This window comes from Carettochelys insculpta, chromosome 6 (genome assembly GCF_033958435.1).
Source record: "Carettochelys insculpta isolate YL-2023 chromosome 6, ASM3395843v1, whole genome shotgun sequence".
Taxonomy (NCBI): Eukaryota; Metazoa; Chordata; order Testudines; family Carettochelyidae; genus Carettochelys; species Carettochelys insculpta.
The window spans coordinates 111,994,624-112,013,459 of NC_134142.1; the positions used below are offsets into that span (position 1 = coordinate 111,994,624).

The 18,836-nt window shown below is 42.7% G+C and overlaps 1 protein-coding gene across 1 annotated transcript in view; it reads right to left on the minus strand.

The window, feature by feature from the left end:
• The window catches only part of LOC142015129 (mucin-5B-like), a 59,180-nt gene extending 48,679 nt beyond the window's left edge, over positions 1-10,501 (minus strand). The window contains 8 exon segments of the mRNA XM_074998548.1: positions 656-773; positions 2,894-2,973; positions 2,975-3,017; positions 3,591-3,816; positions 4,302-4,444; positions 5,650-5,664; positions 6,299-6,371; positions 10,433-10,501. Coding sequence (XP_074854649.1) covers positions 656-773; positions 2,894-2,973; positions 2,975-3,017; positions 3,591-3,816; positions 4,302-4,444; positions 5,650-5,664; positions 6,299-6,371; positions 10,433-10,501 — 767 coding nt within the window.
• Positions 10,502-18,836: the final 8,335 nt, after the last annotated feature.

Consider the following 18,836-nt stretch of genomic DNA (forward strand, 5'->3'; position numbering starts at 1 on the left):
TGTTTCTCTCTCTGTCTCTCCCAGTGGTGGGGAGAGGAAGAAAAGGCCAAGTGGGGGGTTTATGTCTGGCTACAGCTCCTCAGTGACACTAAAATGAAGAATTAAAAAAAGGTAAAATGGAAGCTGGCAAACAGTGTACATGACAGGTCTAGACAGTGAAAAAACGTATAGGTGAAGAAGATGAGAGATGAACTCAAGCTGCAAAGTTTGGATCCAGATCCACACATTGTCAGCCTGCGGGGTTTGAATTGGACCATTATTTCTATAGGAACTAATTGTGAATGTAACCTAAATACAGTGTTACTATGTATCTCCAATAATGACAAGGCCACATATAGAGTTTTGAGTCAGCTGTCTCCAAGCTCATGGACCTGCTCCTTTATCTCAGACAGGAGAGGCTCATGCTTTCAGTTTCAGAAGTCTCAGGTTCAGTATCTGAAAATGACTCCCAATTAGGTCATAACTACCCAATATTCAGCTGTCACTCTGAAATTCTCTCAAGTGTGCTGACGGTCAGATGCCAGCTTTTGTGTCAGTACCATTTTTAGTTAAGACCAATATTAGGACTTGGGTAGAGCAACTATGACATGTTAATCATCAATTCTTTCTAATAAATGCATCTGCTACATTAATACCCTTAGATTTGCAACCATACCAGTTTTGAGAAGGAGTGAAGTTGGACTTTCCAGTTGCATAAATTTTGCCTTGAAACATGCACAGACAATTGCCACTGGGGATGCATTTGTTGCCATTCACATCATCAAGAACAGTCCCTGTTCAGAAACATTGGCTAATGAATGTTTCTCAAGGGAGGAAAGACATTGTAGAAAGTTCAGAAAAGAAGAAAACACAATACATCACATTTGGACATTTCTGCATGTCTGGCTAGTGGTGAATTATATGTTTCAGAGGACAATCATATGTCTTTTTGCCCATCACTTGCAGCATTCTGAAAGTTCATCTGTTAGCTGATAGGAATTTTCACCATGGCTAATGTCAAGTGCAAATGATTTTAACTGCACTGGGATTTTCTGGTCCAAGGGGCTGTGTATCATTGCACTACTGAAAAGTGACATTATGTGTAGCATTATTGTCAAAGTCCAAATGCAAGATGATGAGCTATTCTCCGTCCATTTCTATGACTGGTTCAGAAATCAGAAAAGAACTTCTGGGTCTCAACTCAGCCTCCTTTTATCTATGTGCAACGCTGCATCTGCACACACATTTTTTGTATTTGACATCAGCAAGAGCAAGTTCCCAGTGATTTGGATACATATTGGCTGTGTCCACACTAGCTCCCAACTTTGAAGGGAGGATGGTAAGTAGGGTATCGGGAGATTATTAATGAAGTGCTGCGGTGCATATGCAGCTGTTCATTAAGCTAATTCTCCCTCACGGCAACTTCGAAGTGTTAAACTTCAGAATGCCAGCTTGCGTGTAGTCATGGCTAACCCATAGGTACTTCGAAGAGCCCAAGCTACTTCGAAGTTTCTTTACTCACTTCGAAATGCCCAAGGGTTAGCCGCAACTACGCACAGGCCAGCACTTTGAAGTTTGACACATCGAAGTTGCCGTGGGGGAGAATTAGCTTAATGAAGTAGTAGTAGTAGTAGTAGTAGGCATCCTTCAGTCTGCATAGACTATGGATCGCGCCCTTTATAGTTTCAACTGAGGACTTCATTTACAGCGTCTACTGTGACTATGAAGACCCACACAAGAGTGACAGTCCTTGCTGCATCTCTTGCAGATGTGGTGGGTGTCTGGCAAGTCCTTAGTGTGCTTTCTGTGCGCTCACTTCTCCTCTGCTAGCTGTCTGATCCTCATCTCACCCTTCTGAAGGCACTTGTGTAACCCCTGCCTCCATCTGCTGCGGTCGTCTGCTAGTTTTTCCCAGTTGTCCAGCTCAATGTCTACCTCTCTGAGGTCTCTCTTACAGACATCTTTGTAGCGCAAGTGGGGGCGTCCGGGAAGTCTTTTGCCAGAGGCTAGCTCACCATACAGGATGTCTTTTGGAATCCTTCCATCATTCATCCTGTGGATGTGGCCAAGCCAGCAGAGCCGACGCTGCCTGAGGAGGGTGTGTATGGTTGGGATTCCAGCTTGCTCGAGGACGGCGGTGTTGGTCACTCTGTCCTTCCATGGTATTCCAAGGATGCGCCTGAGGCAGCGCAAGTGGAAGACGTTCAGCCTCTTTTCCTGGCGGGCATACAGAGTCCAAGTCTCGCTGCCATAAAGGAGGGTGCTGAGGATGCAGGCTCTGTAGACTTGCATTGTGGTGTGAGTGTACAGCTTGTTGAACAGCTTAATGAAGTGCTGCATATGCATTGCAGCACTTCATTGGTAATCTCCCAACACCCAATTTACCATGCTCCTTTCAAAGTTGGGAGCTAGTGTAGAAACAGCCATTGAAACCTTAATTGAAATCATGGCGGTGCCTGGTCACCCATCCAGACTCACATGACATTTCCCAAAATTATACTCTCTCCATCCTGCACCTTCCCCTACCAAACCTGCACCTTTTTTTCTGTTCCTACACCAGTGACCTTCCTGTCTTCTTTTCCATTGTCATAATCCTGACCCTTTAGAGACCTGGCTTCAGACAGGCGAAAGGGATGTGATTAAAACCAGTCCTCTCATAGATCAGTTCTTGTGCTACAAGAAATGGTTAATTGGTCCCTGGTATTGGGTCAATGCTGCTTAATCCATCATCTACACAAACTTGTAAAACATAAACTATCATCTATCTACTTACCAGTTTTCCAAACATTCAAATTCTATCTACAGTTTTATTAAAGTGTATTCACATTTTAATGAACAAGAATGCCATTCACTGAACACTGAGAGGCATCTCCCTGGAAGAGTCTGACCTGTTATGAGAAGGATGCAACTTTACCAGTAGGACAGAAACAACCATCTGTACATGGGGCTTTACAAAGCTTGCTCCTCTCTGGGTTGACGCATGTGTTAGCACAAGTTTCCGCATTCCATATATTCCAGGTTGTTTGGACATTCCTGGACTGCAATCCAAACAAAGTGCTTGTGAAGAATAATGTATTAAATCAATGTTCTAAATGCAGTTTACCAATTCCAAAGGAATCTAATAATCTTGGTTATAAAACATTCTAGCCAGACCATTAGTGTAATTTTATCCAGTGTAGTAACTAAGACATTTTATGGTTAGTTTGATTTTACAACAAACACGTCTCGTCCTCAGAGCAGGAACTGTATAAGCTGGCTGGCATGATATACTACGCTATTTACACTCATGGTTCACCGTTTACTCACTCTCAAACTTAAATCGTCAGTGTTGTACCATGGGCTGTCATGCAGATAATCATCAGACACACTTGGAAGCTCGGATTAAATACCTGCATTATTAATGTTTATTTAACTAATTCCATTCCTGGAGTAATCATTCTAAACAGCAGAGATTATTTTCATAAAAGCACATTACTTCAGAAGCTCTTATAAACCACATTAAAAGGAACACTGCACTTAAACCTTCACTAACAAATACTGATAAGGGTATCTAAATTTCTTCTAGCTGTAAACCAAATTGATTATTGAATTCAAGCTCCATATTCACTTACAGCAAAGCTCTGTGGTTCTCCATTTCCCAGGGATCCTCCCATTCACCACACAGTCTTGAGAATACTGGCTAAGGGAACTGCGTATACTGCTGGACACCAGCACAGAATCAGAAGAATTCTTTGCACAGGCACACATGTCTTCAGTGCAGGTAGCTACATAGTCATCAAAAGCCACCAATTTGGGACAATTCCCAAAATGGGACAGGAATTTCTTGCATTTTGATTTCTGAAACAAAATAAAAAGGAATAATCCACATTTTATTTGGAGCCTGATCCTCAGCCAGTATAAATTGGCATAGCTCCATTGCCTTACAAAGTCTGGGAGTCTGAAGACAGAAGGGACCATCAGACCATCTAGCTTCAGTGAACTTTCTGGAGCTATGCAGAGTTATATCAGATGGGAATCTGTCCCATGATTACTAAGCCTACAGAAAAGCCCTGCCACACATTTGATGTGCTCATTTGCTGCTCTTCTTGGACTGAAGGCTGTAATTCACCCATGAGTATTTTGCTACTATATACCTCTATAACGCTGATAGCAGATTCTTACAACAGGCTTATTTTCAGCTGTGATTCGTGGCTGGATCCCTGAGGAATTCTAATGCTTTGAACATAGTTTATATATTTGTGTCAACATAACCTCTGGAACTGTACTTCATTGTAATTCATGGGAGGTTTATGCTCACTGTGCCACCAGCCACGTATACTTACATATTTGCTACACTTACTTTTTTGTTGATGGGAGTGACCTTGATGGTTTTGGGCATCTCCATCTTCAGCTATATCAGGGAACTTTTGTGTAGGCTCCTCTACTTTGTGAAAGTTTCCAAACTGCCTTGGGAATAGTTTATAACCTGGAAAATTGCCAAGGTCATTCAGAATATCAATCAGATGCAGAGCAAATTGGAGGCTCAGTTTTTGTATTGCAAAGGCATAGTTAACTGCTGTGTTCTAGGGCACTGTGTACTTACCCAAATTATTTAATATAACCACAACCTCTGAAATACAGTGACAAACAGACAAACATACTTCTTACTGAATTAGAATCCTGAAATCTGGAACTCTTTTATTAGGAACGGCTGTTTGACTTTTAACCTTCCTGTCGAAAGGTCATCAGACCTGAATGGGTTTCAACCATTTGAGTGCTATTTGAGCTAGAAGGTAAAGTTGTCAAGAAGATTTAAGTAACTTAGGAACACAAGTACTATTGACTTTCAGTCAGGCTTATGATGAAAATTTCAAAATGCCCCTAAATGACTAAGGCATTTAAGTCCCATTGAAAATTAATGAGATTCAGGTTCTTAAATTGTTTAGATCACATCAAACATTTTTGTCTATAGGATCTTAAGTCAATTCTGAATATAATATTTAGGGACTTTTGAAAGTGTTACCCAGCATCTTCAAGTTTCCTACACTAGCCCCAGAGGGCTATGTAAGAGAGGTCAAGGAGTCAGCTAGTATTCTTTTCATGTGTCCTCGTTGTGTGCAGCTGAAGTTCTCAAACTTCTCACATACCCAAATGCTAGTAGCACAAGTATGTAGCTGATCCAGGCACTGAGCACTGCTGATGTTGACAATGTGCAGTGTGGGCCCAGAATGGATTTCTAATGTAATGTGGACATAACCCTTTTCTTCCTAACTGAAAGTGGTTTGGAGCACAATGCTGTGAAATTAAGCATTTTGTTCATCCACTCTGATTTTTGTGTTTAGACAGCATTCAGTTGCAGCATAGAATTGCCTTTGAATTCCTCCAATGAGGGGCAGAAAGAGTTCTGTTCGCATGGAAGAAGATTGGAGTGTTTTATCTCCAGAACATGCAGATCCCGCAAGAGCCTATGGAGGCACGGTACAACCATAATGAGGCCCCTGGCATCTTCATGGTTGTTCAATCCCATGAGTAGCTTCAAGCCTCTGGAGCTACCTTAGAAGGGGCTTCCACAATCACTGAATGCTCCAGAGCGATGACAAGTTTGAGCTGATGATGCTTCTATTTGCAGTAATGTGTGTAAGTTTTCCCCACAGATATTGGCAGGGAAAAGAATCCTTCTGGCAACTCCACCAGAAACGCCCAAATCTGAGGAACAGCCATGGGAGGAGCATGATACAGTAGGACACTCCTCCTGCTGCTCCCAGCATGGATCCAGGGGTGCAGGTCTCTCACCATCTGCAGAAACAGAGGGAGCATGGGAGCCAGAACTGAGGGTTGCATTGGCCTTTTTCCACCCCAGTGGAATATCTGAAATTGCCAGTACATTGCACTATGTTTTTTATAAACATTATCCTGACTTCACTGAATTTTCAAGAAAGTATGGCTCACTTGTTGATGATTTTTAACAATACGCAAAGGCAAAATCACACTATTTACCTAACTGTAAGAGGTTGAAAATGTGAAGACCTGCCCAGGAGGGAACCCCTACCCACCCCAACTATGAAAGTATAACTATGTTGGAATGTATTACTATAGATGGCAAATACAGCAGTGGTACAATATGGAATCTCTGCATTTAACTTTGGTTCAATGGAATTTTGCAATTTGCAAACACCGGAGGCTCATGAATCAGCCCCAGGTTCTCAAAACTCACCCTAAGTCTGTCAAATTTTGTTTATTAGAGCGCCTTTCAGCAAAATGGATGGAAATAGTTTTGTGTCAAGCTTCATAAAACTCTAAGGAACATATAATAGCCAATTCCTATCATTCAGATGCAAACCATTTTTCTCACCACCATCATAGTTCCCACACAGACCACATGTTTTCCCCTTGTATGTATCTTCCAAGACCAGCTATGGAATTAAAAAAACAATAAAATAAAATCAGGAAATCCAGAGCTTTAAGTGTTTCAGGATGGGACAGGAGAAAGGTCTATAATTTCTTCTGTCACTTGAAATGATACATCTGAATGAAAGGCAACTCTCTAAACAAACATGTGAGGCACATTCCTTTAATGATTGCCTATTTATTTCTTTGGAGGATTGTTATTTAATGTGAACCAATTGCTGCAGTACCTTTAAAGTAAGGCAATTCTGTTTAATATAAAATGCTGATCTCTCCATTATATATTTCTGGTTTTAATAAGTCCTTTCTCATTATGCTCTCTGTAGCCCAAATCCTGAGGTTTTTACTAGAAGGGGTACATTTTGCTCTGAATCACATGGTGTAAATCTGGAGTATAATTGCAATAGATTTGTACTAGGGTCATTGAAAGCAGTATTTGAACCTCAGGGGTTTTTAGAGATATTCCTGCTGATTTCCGTGGAGTGTTGGTTGAGTACAAAGCTGAGTAAGGACTGCAGAATTGACCACATATAATTACAGTTTAATTAGGAAAAAGACTAGACAAATCCCAAGAATTACTGAGCATGAACAATGCTGATGAATGCCTGATGAATGAAGACCTGGAAGGTAGGAAAATAACTGGGAGTACTTTACCAAACCTCCTCCAATTAGAAACTGTTTTGATAAACTCAACTACATCAAAAGAAGGATGGAAAATGATCTAGGTGTGGGGAAGAGAAATCAGATGACCATGTATACATAAAGTTGAAAATACAAATGATCAGATTACACAATTAAATAAATTATATATTTGGCAAATTTGGAACATTACTGTTTGGTTGTAAACCTGCAGTAGAACTTCATGTTAGACAGGCCAATTTCTAAGAGAAAAATAGTTAACAATTGCTATTCCAGCAAAGAAGCCGCTAATTGAAGCATTTTGTGCAGTTAGATCAATGATACAATCATCCTATGGTAAGACATTTTCTTCCCTTCCTTTATAAGGCACCATGCCTTCATTGCAGACATGATGACTCACAGTCTAGACAACAGAACCCTGGTAAGAATGAGCTTCTGTCATGTGGTAGTGACTCCCACTGCCTTAAAAGGAAAACTTCATGGTATTTCTACAATTTGCTGGTTGGGGACAGACCTGCCAATGGTGGGGTGGAAAGGAGAGGAGCAGGCAAAGGGGGCAGTTAACCTGGGGCCTGGTGTTTCAAAGGACCCTGATGCTCTGGCCATTGATCCTTTGGCCGCAGCAGCAGCAGCTGGAGCTCCTGGCCCCTTTGAAGTGACAACAGCGCTGCTCCAACTCTCTGTACCATATGGTGGGGCAGCAATGCTGACTGGCCTAGGCCCCTTCCCCTCTGCCCTTGGCCTTGCCCCTTCCAGGTCTTGGAGCTCAGCTCCCCCTCCCATCTTGCCCTAGAGCCCATGATAGCCATCAGCCCCATTGGTTGTGGCTCATAACAGACTAAATCAGAATTTGAACTACCTTGTGGCTGCGGAACCCTCTGCTATATGGATACCAAGCTGGCCTTCAATCCACATAACCAACTTTCTAGCTTCTCTGTTCTTTTCTTTAATGCTGTGAATTGTGACACAAGGAATAAAAATCTCTGAAGCACCCCTTAAGTGCATGCTTAGAGAACCACAGTCTCCCGTCTCCCATTACCCTGATTAACATTCCCCTTTTGAAGATGGGGGCAGATGTAGACCCAGCCTCAATGTATTTAGCAGTCATTTGTACATGGACCACACTTATCCCATGTGCCACAGAGCACTACCAGTACATTTCAGGTTGCAATACAAGGTGAAATCCCACAGGTATAGTTAAGTTGTACCTCAGAGTTGCCACCGTATTTGTGAAATTTCTAGTTAGAGAAGAGTTTCTGGAAGTTGTAGAAGATTCTGCCAGCTCTTATTTTGATCATCACCTAATTGTGAGTCTGATTAGGGCCACTGCCAGCGTGTGGAAAATAGAGGAGGCAGCTGTCCTGGGGCTCAGTGATTCAAAGGGCTCCCAAATGCCAATGCCGCTACTGCAGCAGTGGTGGTGGCTGGAACCAGCAGCCCTTTAAATTGACACCGGTGCCCCATGTGTCACAATGCTGATCCCCCAGCAGCACACTCCAGACAGCGTGGGAGGGGGCAGCATGATCTGAGAGTCAGTTACCCTGGCTCCACCCCTTCTGCCTGAGGTCCCACCCTTCCTAGAGCACAGAACTAGGCCTCTCCCACCTTGTCCAGGGGCCCAGTGAGGCTGTAGCTTACCAGGGTCTAATCTGGAGTCACCAGACAGTATTAAAATTGGGATGGAGCAGGTCATTAGATCCCTATATAAGGAAAAGCTCTGAATATCAGGACTATCCTTATACCACTGGGACATCTGGTCACCCAAGCCCAATCCTACAATACAGGAATCACTGGATGGAAATGAGTATGCATTATATAGAAAATCAATATGGATCACCCTGTGGGTCCCTTTTGTCTGTATGAACCCTCTGGAACACTGACCTCATCTCGTACCAGTGGCAGTGGTAGCTGCAGTGCTCTTACACTTGCACAGAGGCAGTGGGAGTTCAGTGCTTCAGAGCATCCATCTGTGTTTCATTTTCTGAGCGCTTTCAGTGCTAGAAGAGCTTTAGTGTGCACTAACTAGGGCCAGGTCTACACTAGACATTAAAGTTAATTGTAGCTATGCAATTCCAGCTATGGCAATTGTACATCTAGAATCAATTTTTCTGCAATTGACTTACTTGGCCATCCTCACAGAGGAAGGTCAATGGGAGAAACGCTCCCACACACCACCCTTATTCCTCATGAGACTGAGGAGTACAGGGGTTGACTGCTGTCCCCAGATAGTTCAATTTCACGCATTCCTATGAAGTGCATGAAATCGAACCTTGGAAGATTGACCCTGACCAGTCAATCTTCCATGTAGTGAAGACATACTCTGAGATACAAGCTTCAGTACAAGTACTGTCAAACCTCACCCTTTTTGGCACACTTGGATGCAGTCTGAAACCTCTCTCACTGATCTATAGTAGCACCTGCATAATTTGGGGCATTTTCATTGACACTACCTTTGATGACACTGCCAAGTCTAGAAAGCCCTTTAATGGACTGCTAATATGCAAGGATGTATTTAAAATGGAGAACAAACAGCACAGGTCAAAGAGAATAATAAATGTTCACTCACTCCTTTCCATTCACCGTGATGCCTGACTCTTTCATCTCTAGAAGCACACCAATGGTTGCAGTGAAGCAGGCTGGAAAGCCAATCTTGTTGCTGTGCCTGATCTGGATGTTGAAGTCCTGGTAGGTGTCGTTGCAGTAAGAGGCAAGTTTCACTCATTTGCTGGTACAAAGCTGTAGAATTACTACCACTTCAGCAGCCATCACATGAATTCAAACTCAAGTGTTTTGTGCAATAAATCAACTCAGAGAGCTATGAGACATTCAGAACTCAGAATCAGTAAGTAACAGTGGAGTAGGGGAACAAATTGATTTCTACTAGAGTGGGAGTACTAGGTAATTAGCTCTAGCAGACATATATATGTCAAACAATTAAAAAGGACATTGCCTTTTCTGTATTAGAAATTATATTCAGCAAACCTGTTCATTAAACAACAAATTGTGGAACAGTAGAATGGTTGAGGAATTGCTTTTTAATGCAAAGAGAAACAATGAATTACTCAAACCAGGTTTGTTTGTAGTGTACATACACTGTGCTAAGCTATTTACACCATACACATATATCTCAATCTAACAGAGTACATTTTAATTTGACATTTGTTACTTAATGTCAGTAAATAGCTAAGCCAACAACTTCAAAATGAGATTTTTCTTACCTATCTGCACTGGTGTGTTGCCCTCGCAATAACTTCAAATTAGGCAGAAGAGCCTTCTCCTTTTCTCCCCCATCACACCTATGAAGAGATAACTTGAAAATCCGCCCAGGGAAATGTTTTTTTTTCTTGGTTTATCAGCACAGTTTTATAGTCCAGGAATTTGGTGCGAGAACAAAACATTGATGGCAGGTCCCTGAGAGGTGGAGCTTCACCGATTGTTCCCTCACTGATTCAAACTGGAAAGACTGAGCAGACACATTTCCTTCTGAAATGACAGCCATGTGTTTTTGTGCCATTTAATTTTTTTAAGTGGGGCGGGGAGCAAAGAAGGGATTCCCTGCAACTTTTTCCAGTCCCCTTTTAAGTGGAGTTTCTTTCTTCCATTCCAGTTTTTTCTATACTTTCATAGCAAACATTTTCCTTTTTATTGTGGCTCATGGGACACAAGGAGTTGAGGTCCTGATTCTGTCCATTATGCCTATATTCATACCCTAGTGGAATTGTTGCTGAGGAACAGTTTGTTGGTTATAATTCCATGCTCCTTCTGATAGCTGATGATGACTTCTGAGCACGAGTTAAAACATACTGCAGGTCCAATATAACAAGCAGTTCATTTCAGGAAAATATTACTGTAATCTGATTGGAGGGTTTTAAAAATCAAAAGGGCTCATGAAAGGTGCCAGGTTAACTGAACTGGACATATACATCATGATCAATGTTCCACCAAATAGGTGTAGTGGTAATAAAGATAATGCATACTTTTTCTTATCCCTTCCATATAACTGAGGCTCAACCATGCTTTTCATGGATAAGAAGATGATTTAGTCTTCATTCGCATACAGATGGGATTCACTGACTTGCTGGAGTTAGTTTTCAATGTGGGGATCTGAGATTTCAAACGCCCAATTCACAAAAGTCCACAAAAAAACACAATTAGCATGCAATCGTGAGCTGTTCTATGCATTTTTCTAGGGTGTTTCTTTGAGGGACAGAGATACAACATATCTACATTGCCACTTGCCTTAAATCAAGGCCCATTACTTAGGTTGCAGAGGAGTTTGCTGGATTCAGTAGGACTAGTAATTGAGTAAGGCGCTTCACAATGTGGGTATGAGCATCAGGGTATGGTCCAAAAACATTTAGTCAATGGGAGAGTCATTCTTGTATTTTTGTGAACATCCATGGATAGTGCTATCTCTCGCAGCAGTTCTCCCCACTGTTCCAGCATTACTCATGTCTGAGTCACTTAGCATCAATGAATTCAAGACTGAAGACACTTGACTATATGTACAAATGGAAGTGCCCTTGTGCTAATGAGGATAGCTGAGCAAATTTGTTTGACAGAAACTTTTTTCAACCAAAAATGCAGGTTTAATGACACTCACCTATTTACTGATTGACTGTTAAATTATCTGAATCAAAAATGTCTTGAAAGAAACATGTACCATTTAATTTCAACACTTTTGAAGCAAAAACTTTTAATTTGAAATGATTGTTCATTTTTGAAATCGCCTTTAATTTTATAAATTTTAAAAAAATTAAACCTCGAAACTGAAAAGAAACTACAGATCATACAAAATGTTTTGTTCAGCCTACAAATGCATTTGTCTACTTGTGATTTGCTGAACATTTTGAAAAATTTGGCTTTGGTTTGACCCAAAACAGATTTACTATTTATCAAAATGGCAGCCAATTGAGAAATCCATGATTTGTTCAGCATTGTTACGGAGTCTCACAGACTTTAAGATCAAAAGAGACCATCCTGAAAACACTAGTCTGCTCGCCTTGCACATCTCAGGCTAGGAAACCTCAACCCTCTTCTGCTGTAATAGACACATAACCTCTGGCTGAGTTACTGAAGTCCTCAAACCAAGATTTAATGACTTCAATTTACAGAGAATCCATTTGCTCTAGTTTAAACTGGCAAGTGACCTGTGCCCCTGTTGCAGAATCTTCAGCAAATCCTTTTGGAGCTCAAAATCTGACATTTTCATCCGAAAAATAAATGTGGGTTCAGCGGTTTTAAATTAGATTTTTCCCCCAGCTTTCATTCTGTTTATCTGAATACGGTATATTGAGGAGCCTACCATATTCACATCCATGAAAAACACTGAACAGATTGTGAAATCTGGTCTTGTGTGTGCTTTTACCCTATATTATACAGATTTCCTGGGGAAAACCAGTGTTTCTTAAACTGGGGATCCTGACCCAAAAGGCAGCTGCAGAGGGGTTGCAAGATCATTTTAGGGAGATGATGATTTTGTCACCTTATTTCTATACTGCCTTCAGGGCAGGGCAGCTGGATAGTGTCACTTTTTATCTGGGTGCACAGCTCTGAAGGCAGCAACCTGCTAGCAGTAGTGCAGAAATAAGTGTGGCAGTACCATACCCTGTCTTCCTTATTTCTGCACTGCTGTTGGCAGTGGTTCAGCTTTCAGACCTGGGATCCTGGCCAGCAGCTGCTGCTCTCCTGATGCCCATTTCTGAGGCAGCACCCCAGCAGCAGCTGCACAGAATTGTAGTACCACAACCTCCCTTCAATAACCTTGCAACTCCCACCTCCAACTCCTCTTTTGGATCAAGATCTCTACAAATACGACCCAGTGAAATTTCTGATTTAAATAGCTGAAATCATGCCACTTATTATTTTTAAAACCCTGTGAACGTGAAATTCACCAAAGGCCCCAAATTATCTACATAGCTGGATGAATCATTTATCTTTTGACAATATTTCCACTTTTTCCCTTCACTAATTTTCCATAGAATGCAAATTTCTTATCACACTTACTTGTGCAAGGTCACTTCCAGTCAATAACTCTTGGGCTTCATTTCTTGGTGGCAGGGCTGATTCACCCTGCTCTTCCAGTACAAAATTCCCATGCCGACTGGCTTGCCTGCAAACTGGAGGATGTCCTCAGCCACCGCAATAGCACTTATGTTAGCTGCCCTCCCCGTGGCCTGGATTCCCTTAGAGATGGCTGCTAGAATGTCCTTTTGGCCCTAGGCTGGAGCCAGAATGACATTAGTGGTGGGAGAGGGGAGTTTCAAAGGTAGTTTAAAACTAATTTTGACCTCAAGCTCATTTTATGCCTCTTGGCTGCAGCTCAAGATAAGGGCTTATTGATAACCATGATTAACCTTGCAATGAGCAAGTCCTTACGTACTAAGTTATTGATGCTATTCTTGACTCCTTGCAAAATTTTCTGGCATATACAAAGTTAAGCATCTTAGTTCTGTCTCTTTGATTTCTTATGGCAGTTGCCTTGAGAGGTTTATGGGCAGTCAGTGAGTAATTCATGGACATGCAGGCGCAAGTCTCTGCCAGATGAAGATTTGCAGCTGCTGCTGTTGCTCTTAAGGAAATCCTGCATCAGCAGGTGAGCACATTGTGCGGGACATGACACATGGGTTCATGTTACCCCTTTCTCACTGTCTGTGCCTCATTAACTCCATTGTCTGTCAGTCACAGTTGAACTTGGGCCCTTTGAGGGGGGTAAAATCTGTTTTGACCCTATGCCATTTTGGCTGCTACACAAAGTCAGCCTTAGACTTTATGGCTCCAAGGATGGAGCTACTCGGTTTCTACCCTTTTCCCTTTGAATCAGAGCTCTTTATTCTGCTCTGTTCCCAGAAGCACACTTAGGATGTCAAACAGCAGAATTCCTGATAGGGAACTCAGAGCAACGGATGTTCAGCTGATCCTAGTTCCCCTGTGTTTGGCTGGACACTATTGCAATAATTATCAGGTTAAGACTTTGGTCAGACAATGCACTGACAGAGGCAGTAATTGGTACCCCATACTGGTGAAGGCCATGCAGCTACTACAGGTTGCACCTCTGACAACTGTCAGTCTCTGATCTGGCAACACCCCTTGGCTGGCAGGATTTCAGTTGGCAGGATGCAAACTGGAATCCTTGCGTCAGCAGGGCTGAATCTGAAGGCAGTGTCTCCTGGAAGCCCCATGGAGGCCAGGGCCAGGGCCAGGGTGCCAGTGTCTCCATATAAAGCTGGGGACAAGGTGCCAGCATCTCCACATGCAGCCAGGACTGGGGATCCTGCAGTCACACGTGGAGCCATGGCTGCAGTGCCAGTGTCCCCCAACATCATGGTACAGAGCCAGGGAGCCTGCTACCCTGCTACCAGCAGGGGCAGCCAGGGACCAGGTAAGAATTCACCTTTGCTGGTACAGCAAAATGTCTCACCCAGGACCAATGAGGTCCTGAGGGTGCCAGACTAGGGAGGTGCAACCCGTGGTGGTGATGACATTCAGGAGAGGTGATAAAACCAAGAAGAGACAGTTCAAGAACCAGTGGCTCACACAGACTGGTAATTCAAAGGTATGTTTGGTCATGGGTGAGGAGGGACGTTGAACTCTGCAAAACCCTCCCCAATAAGCCCCAGTGGCAAAGTCCTGGCACTGTGTGCTAGGCAGGTATAGACTCCTGCTTGTGTTTAGCTACACTGCACTGAGGTGAAAGAGGAAGCAGGAGGCCCCAGGGGGACAAACTCTCAGCCCTGCTCCTATCCCTTTAAAATGCTCAGGCAGTGCAATGGTAGCAGCAACCTCCTTCAACACTCCTTGCTGAGGGTACCTCTAATGTGGAGGAGCCCATTGCATATTTAGTGCTTGCAGATCTCATTACTGCACCCTCCTCACTGTCGCCCCCATGCCTGGGGCATTTAGGGGCAAGTCAGAGAGGGCAGGAGTAGATAGCATGACTTGCTCCAGTAATCCCCATTTGATAAATATTGCCAGCTGGAGCAAGTTAAGTAACCTCCACCCTGCTTCTAGGGAACAGGGCTGGGTAGAAAATCAGAGAACCAGGAGCACAGCCAAACACATTCACTGCATTCAGGAAAAAAGTTGGCTTATGTTAGTTAGCATCCTTTCCTGGGAACAGAAGAGAGCCAATTTGGAAGGCTTTTACTCCCCACAGATAAAGGAAGCCCTCCCCTTTTGTATCTCTATCTTGTCCGTTTTCTAATCTGTGCCCCTCTGTCTTCTGGCAGCAACATTTGCTGCCAGTAACTGACCTGAATGAGCCATTTCATTTCCAGCTTTTCTCCAGAGAGGTGCTCCACCACTCACTCAATAATCGTTAGAAGCCTCCACAGACTGAGCAGTGATGCTGAGATGAGAGCGATATTTGCAGTAGAAATATGGGAGGTCGAGAAGCTTGCTGTAAGCCATCACATACCTACAAGTATGTTGAACCCACAGCATTGAACCAATGCCACTGCAGGTTTCCAGCATGTAACATCTGCTTAAGTAACGATCTTAGAAATGAATCACTTTTCCTTTTATTGGGCCCCCAGCCTAAAAGGAAGCTGGTGTAAGATTGTTGCTTTCCACAGATGTGCTAGTAAATGCACAATTCATGTTGGACTTTTTACAGCATATTTCATGGGTCATTTGACATTGAGGACTAATTGTATTTTAGTTGATCCAGTAGCTAAATATTAACTCTGTTTTTATCATGTATAGAGGGAATGCTTTTACAGACCAGGTTCACCCTGCATTCTTGGAGATTCATGGACATCAAATAAAATATGAGTAAAGAAAGAATAAATTACACTCAGACTACCTTTCTCACACCTGATGGAGAGCTCTTTGTAGCCTGAAAGATTGTCTCTCTCAGAAACAGAAGCTCGCCTAATAAAAGATATTACCTCACCCAACCTGTCTCTCTGATATTCTTTTTGTATAATAAATCAAAGCAGGGTGGAGTTACTTCATGTAATGGGTATCTGAATAGAAATAAAGTGGATAATGATATCTTGCCTACATGAAATCCTATCAAGAATGGGATGAAGGTGAATGTACTTATTTATGTTTGCCTAGATAGAAAAAATTGCAAGAAGTCATTTTAAATATTTTAATGCCTACAACCATGGAAGCAACTCACCATTTCTATAGTTTAAATTATATAACCATAGGGTTGGAAGAGACCTCATAAGGTCATGGAGTCCAATCCCTGCTGAAAGCAAGAACAATTTCCAACTAAATCTTCCCAGCCAGGGCTTTGTCAAGCTGGGACTTAAAGACCTCTAGAGAGTGAGAGTCTACCACTGCCACAGGTAACCTACTCCAGCGCTTCACCACCCGCCTACCAAAATAGCTTTTCATAACATCCAACCTAGACCTACACTACCCCAAACTGAGAATATTGCTACTCTTTCTGTCATCTATCACCACTGAGAACAGCCTCTATTCTCTCTGGAATTCCCCTTGAGGCAGTTGAAGGCTGCTATCAAATCCTGCCTCACTCTTCTCTTCTCTTAGCCAGTTGGTTCCCAGCCTGCAGCAGTGCTTGGTATTCCTCCATCCTAAGTGTTTTGTGCTTGTCCTTTTTGAACCTCTTCAGATTTATTTTGGCCCAAGCCTCCAATTTGTCTAGACCTCCCGAGACCCTATCTCTACCCTCCAGTATATCAACCTCGCCCCCTAATTTAGTATCATCTGCAAATTTGCGATCAAAACCAGCACCAGAACCGACCCCATGTTTTGCTTGATAATGGTGGCCAACCAGACAAAGAGCCATAGATCACTACCAGTTGAGTCTCATGATCTAGCCAGCTTGTTATCCTCCTTACAGTTCATTTATTGAAGCCATATTTCTTTAACTTGCTGGCAAGGATACTGTGGGAGACCATATCCAAAGCTTTGTTAAAGTCAAGGTATATTATGTTTCCTGCCTTCTCCATATCCACAGAGCCAGTTACCTTTTCCTAACCTGACAAGCCTCTTTTTTTTTTTTATAATAGCTATCACAGAAATTGCATAGTCTGTTGTAGAGTGGTCAGAGAAAGCAATGTACAAATGGTGTTTTTTGTGGATTTTTTACTCCATATAACACTTTGTTTGGCATGGTATGAAACCCAAAAGGTGGATGAATTTAATGCTCAATGATTGACATGTACCAGTGGCCTGACATAGAGCCCTATCTCTCAGTGAAACTGTTCTGATGATATAAAGCTTCTATCTTGTGTTTCACTTATTATACTATGTACCCTTGGCGATGAATACCTACTTTGTTGACATGTATATGGGCAGGTCAAAAGAGCAGATGAATGGATGCTATATAATAGGATGAAGCTTATGGGAGTTGAAACTTTTCACATACAATCACCATAACTACAGTTTCACTTGTGTGACAGTAACTCTTCTGCCTTATTTGGCATGGATTCTTGTATGTACACTATGCCCATAGCTGGTATATACATTTAGATTTATTCCAAATTGCTCTATTGTCCGCTACAATGAGAGTGCAAATATCTCCACAGATTTCTGTTAGATACACTTTTCGCTCCCTGTGTAGCTACATGATCCAATAGATACCGGAAGTAGGGGAGAGGGGGAAGCTCCCACAACCCCTGTTTTGAAGCATTTTCCATCAGACACAGGGCTTACTGTTTGGTTCTATGATACTTAGCATTCTCACTATAAAATGGGTCAAATGCCCCAGTATGACTCTGAGTTTTTACTTTCAGTGAACAAGTGTAGCTATTTTTGGTTGATCATATAATCAAAGGGTTGGAAGAGACCCAATCAGGGCTTTATGAAGCTGGGATTAAAAACCTGAAGGATGGAGATTACTGCCACCTCTCTATGTAACCTATTCCAGTGCTTCACCACCCTCATGGTTAAACAGTTTTTGCTAATATCCAACTTAGATCTCTCCAAATGCAACTTAAGACTATAGCTCCTCATTCTGTCATATGTCACCTCAGAAAGCGGCCTCCCTCCATCCTCTTTGTCATCTCCCTGCGGGTAGTTGAAGGCTGCTATTAAATCCTGCCACACTCTTCTCTTTGTAGAATAACTAAGCCTAAATCCCTCAGCCTCTCCTCATAAGTAACATGCTCCGACCCCCTAGTCATTTTTGTTGCCCTGCTCTGGACTCTCACAAATGCATCCACATCATATCAGGACGATGAGTGGTCTACTGGATCATTATTACAGAAAGCAGTTCATCATTTCTAATGCTTAGAGAACAAAGTTGAAAACAGAGAGGCCCTGATGACAGCCTACAGTGAATATGTCTTAAAATAGCCCCAAAATGTCTGCTTTTTATTAAATTAAACCTGATCTTTCCATTGTTGTGTTGTTGTAGCAGACACAATGCTGGTACAGAAGAGTCTAACCTTTCTGGTTCCAGAATGGAGATCTCTGTAGATTTTAGCACTATGGCTACGTCTACACGTGCCCCAAACTTCGAAATGGCCATGCAAATGGCCATTTCGAAGTTTACTAATGAAGCGCTGACATGCATATTCAGCGCTTCATTAGCATGCGGGCGGCAGCGGCGCTTCGAAATTGATGAGCCTTGCCGCCGCGCGGCGCGTCCAGACGGGGCTCCTTTTCGAAAGCACGCCACCTACTTCGAAGTCCCCTTATTCCCGTGAGCTCATGGGAATAAGGGGACTTTGAAGAAGGTGGCGTCCTTTCGAAAAGGAGCCCCGTCTGGACGCGCCGCGCGGCGGCAAGGCTCGTCAATTTCGAAGTGCCGCTGCCGCCCGCATGCTAATGAAGCGCTGAATACGCATGTCAGCGCTTCATTAGTAAACTTCGAAATGGCCATTTGCATTGCCATTTCGAAGTTTGGGGCACGTGTA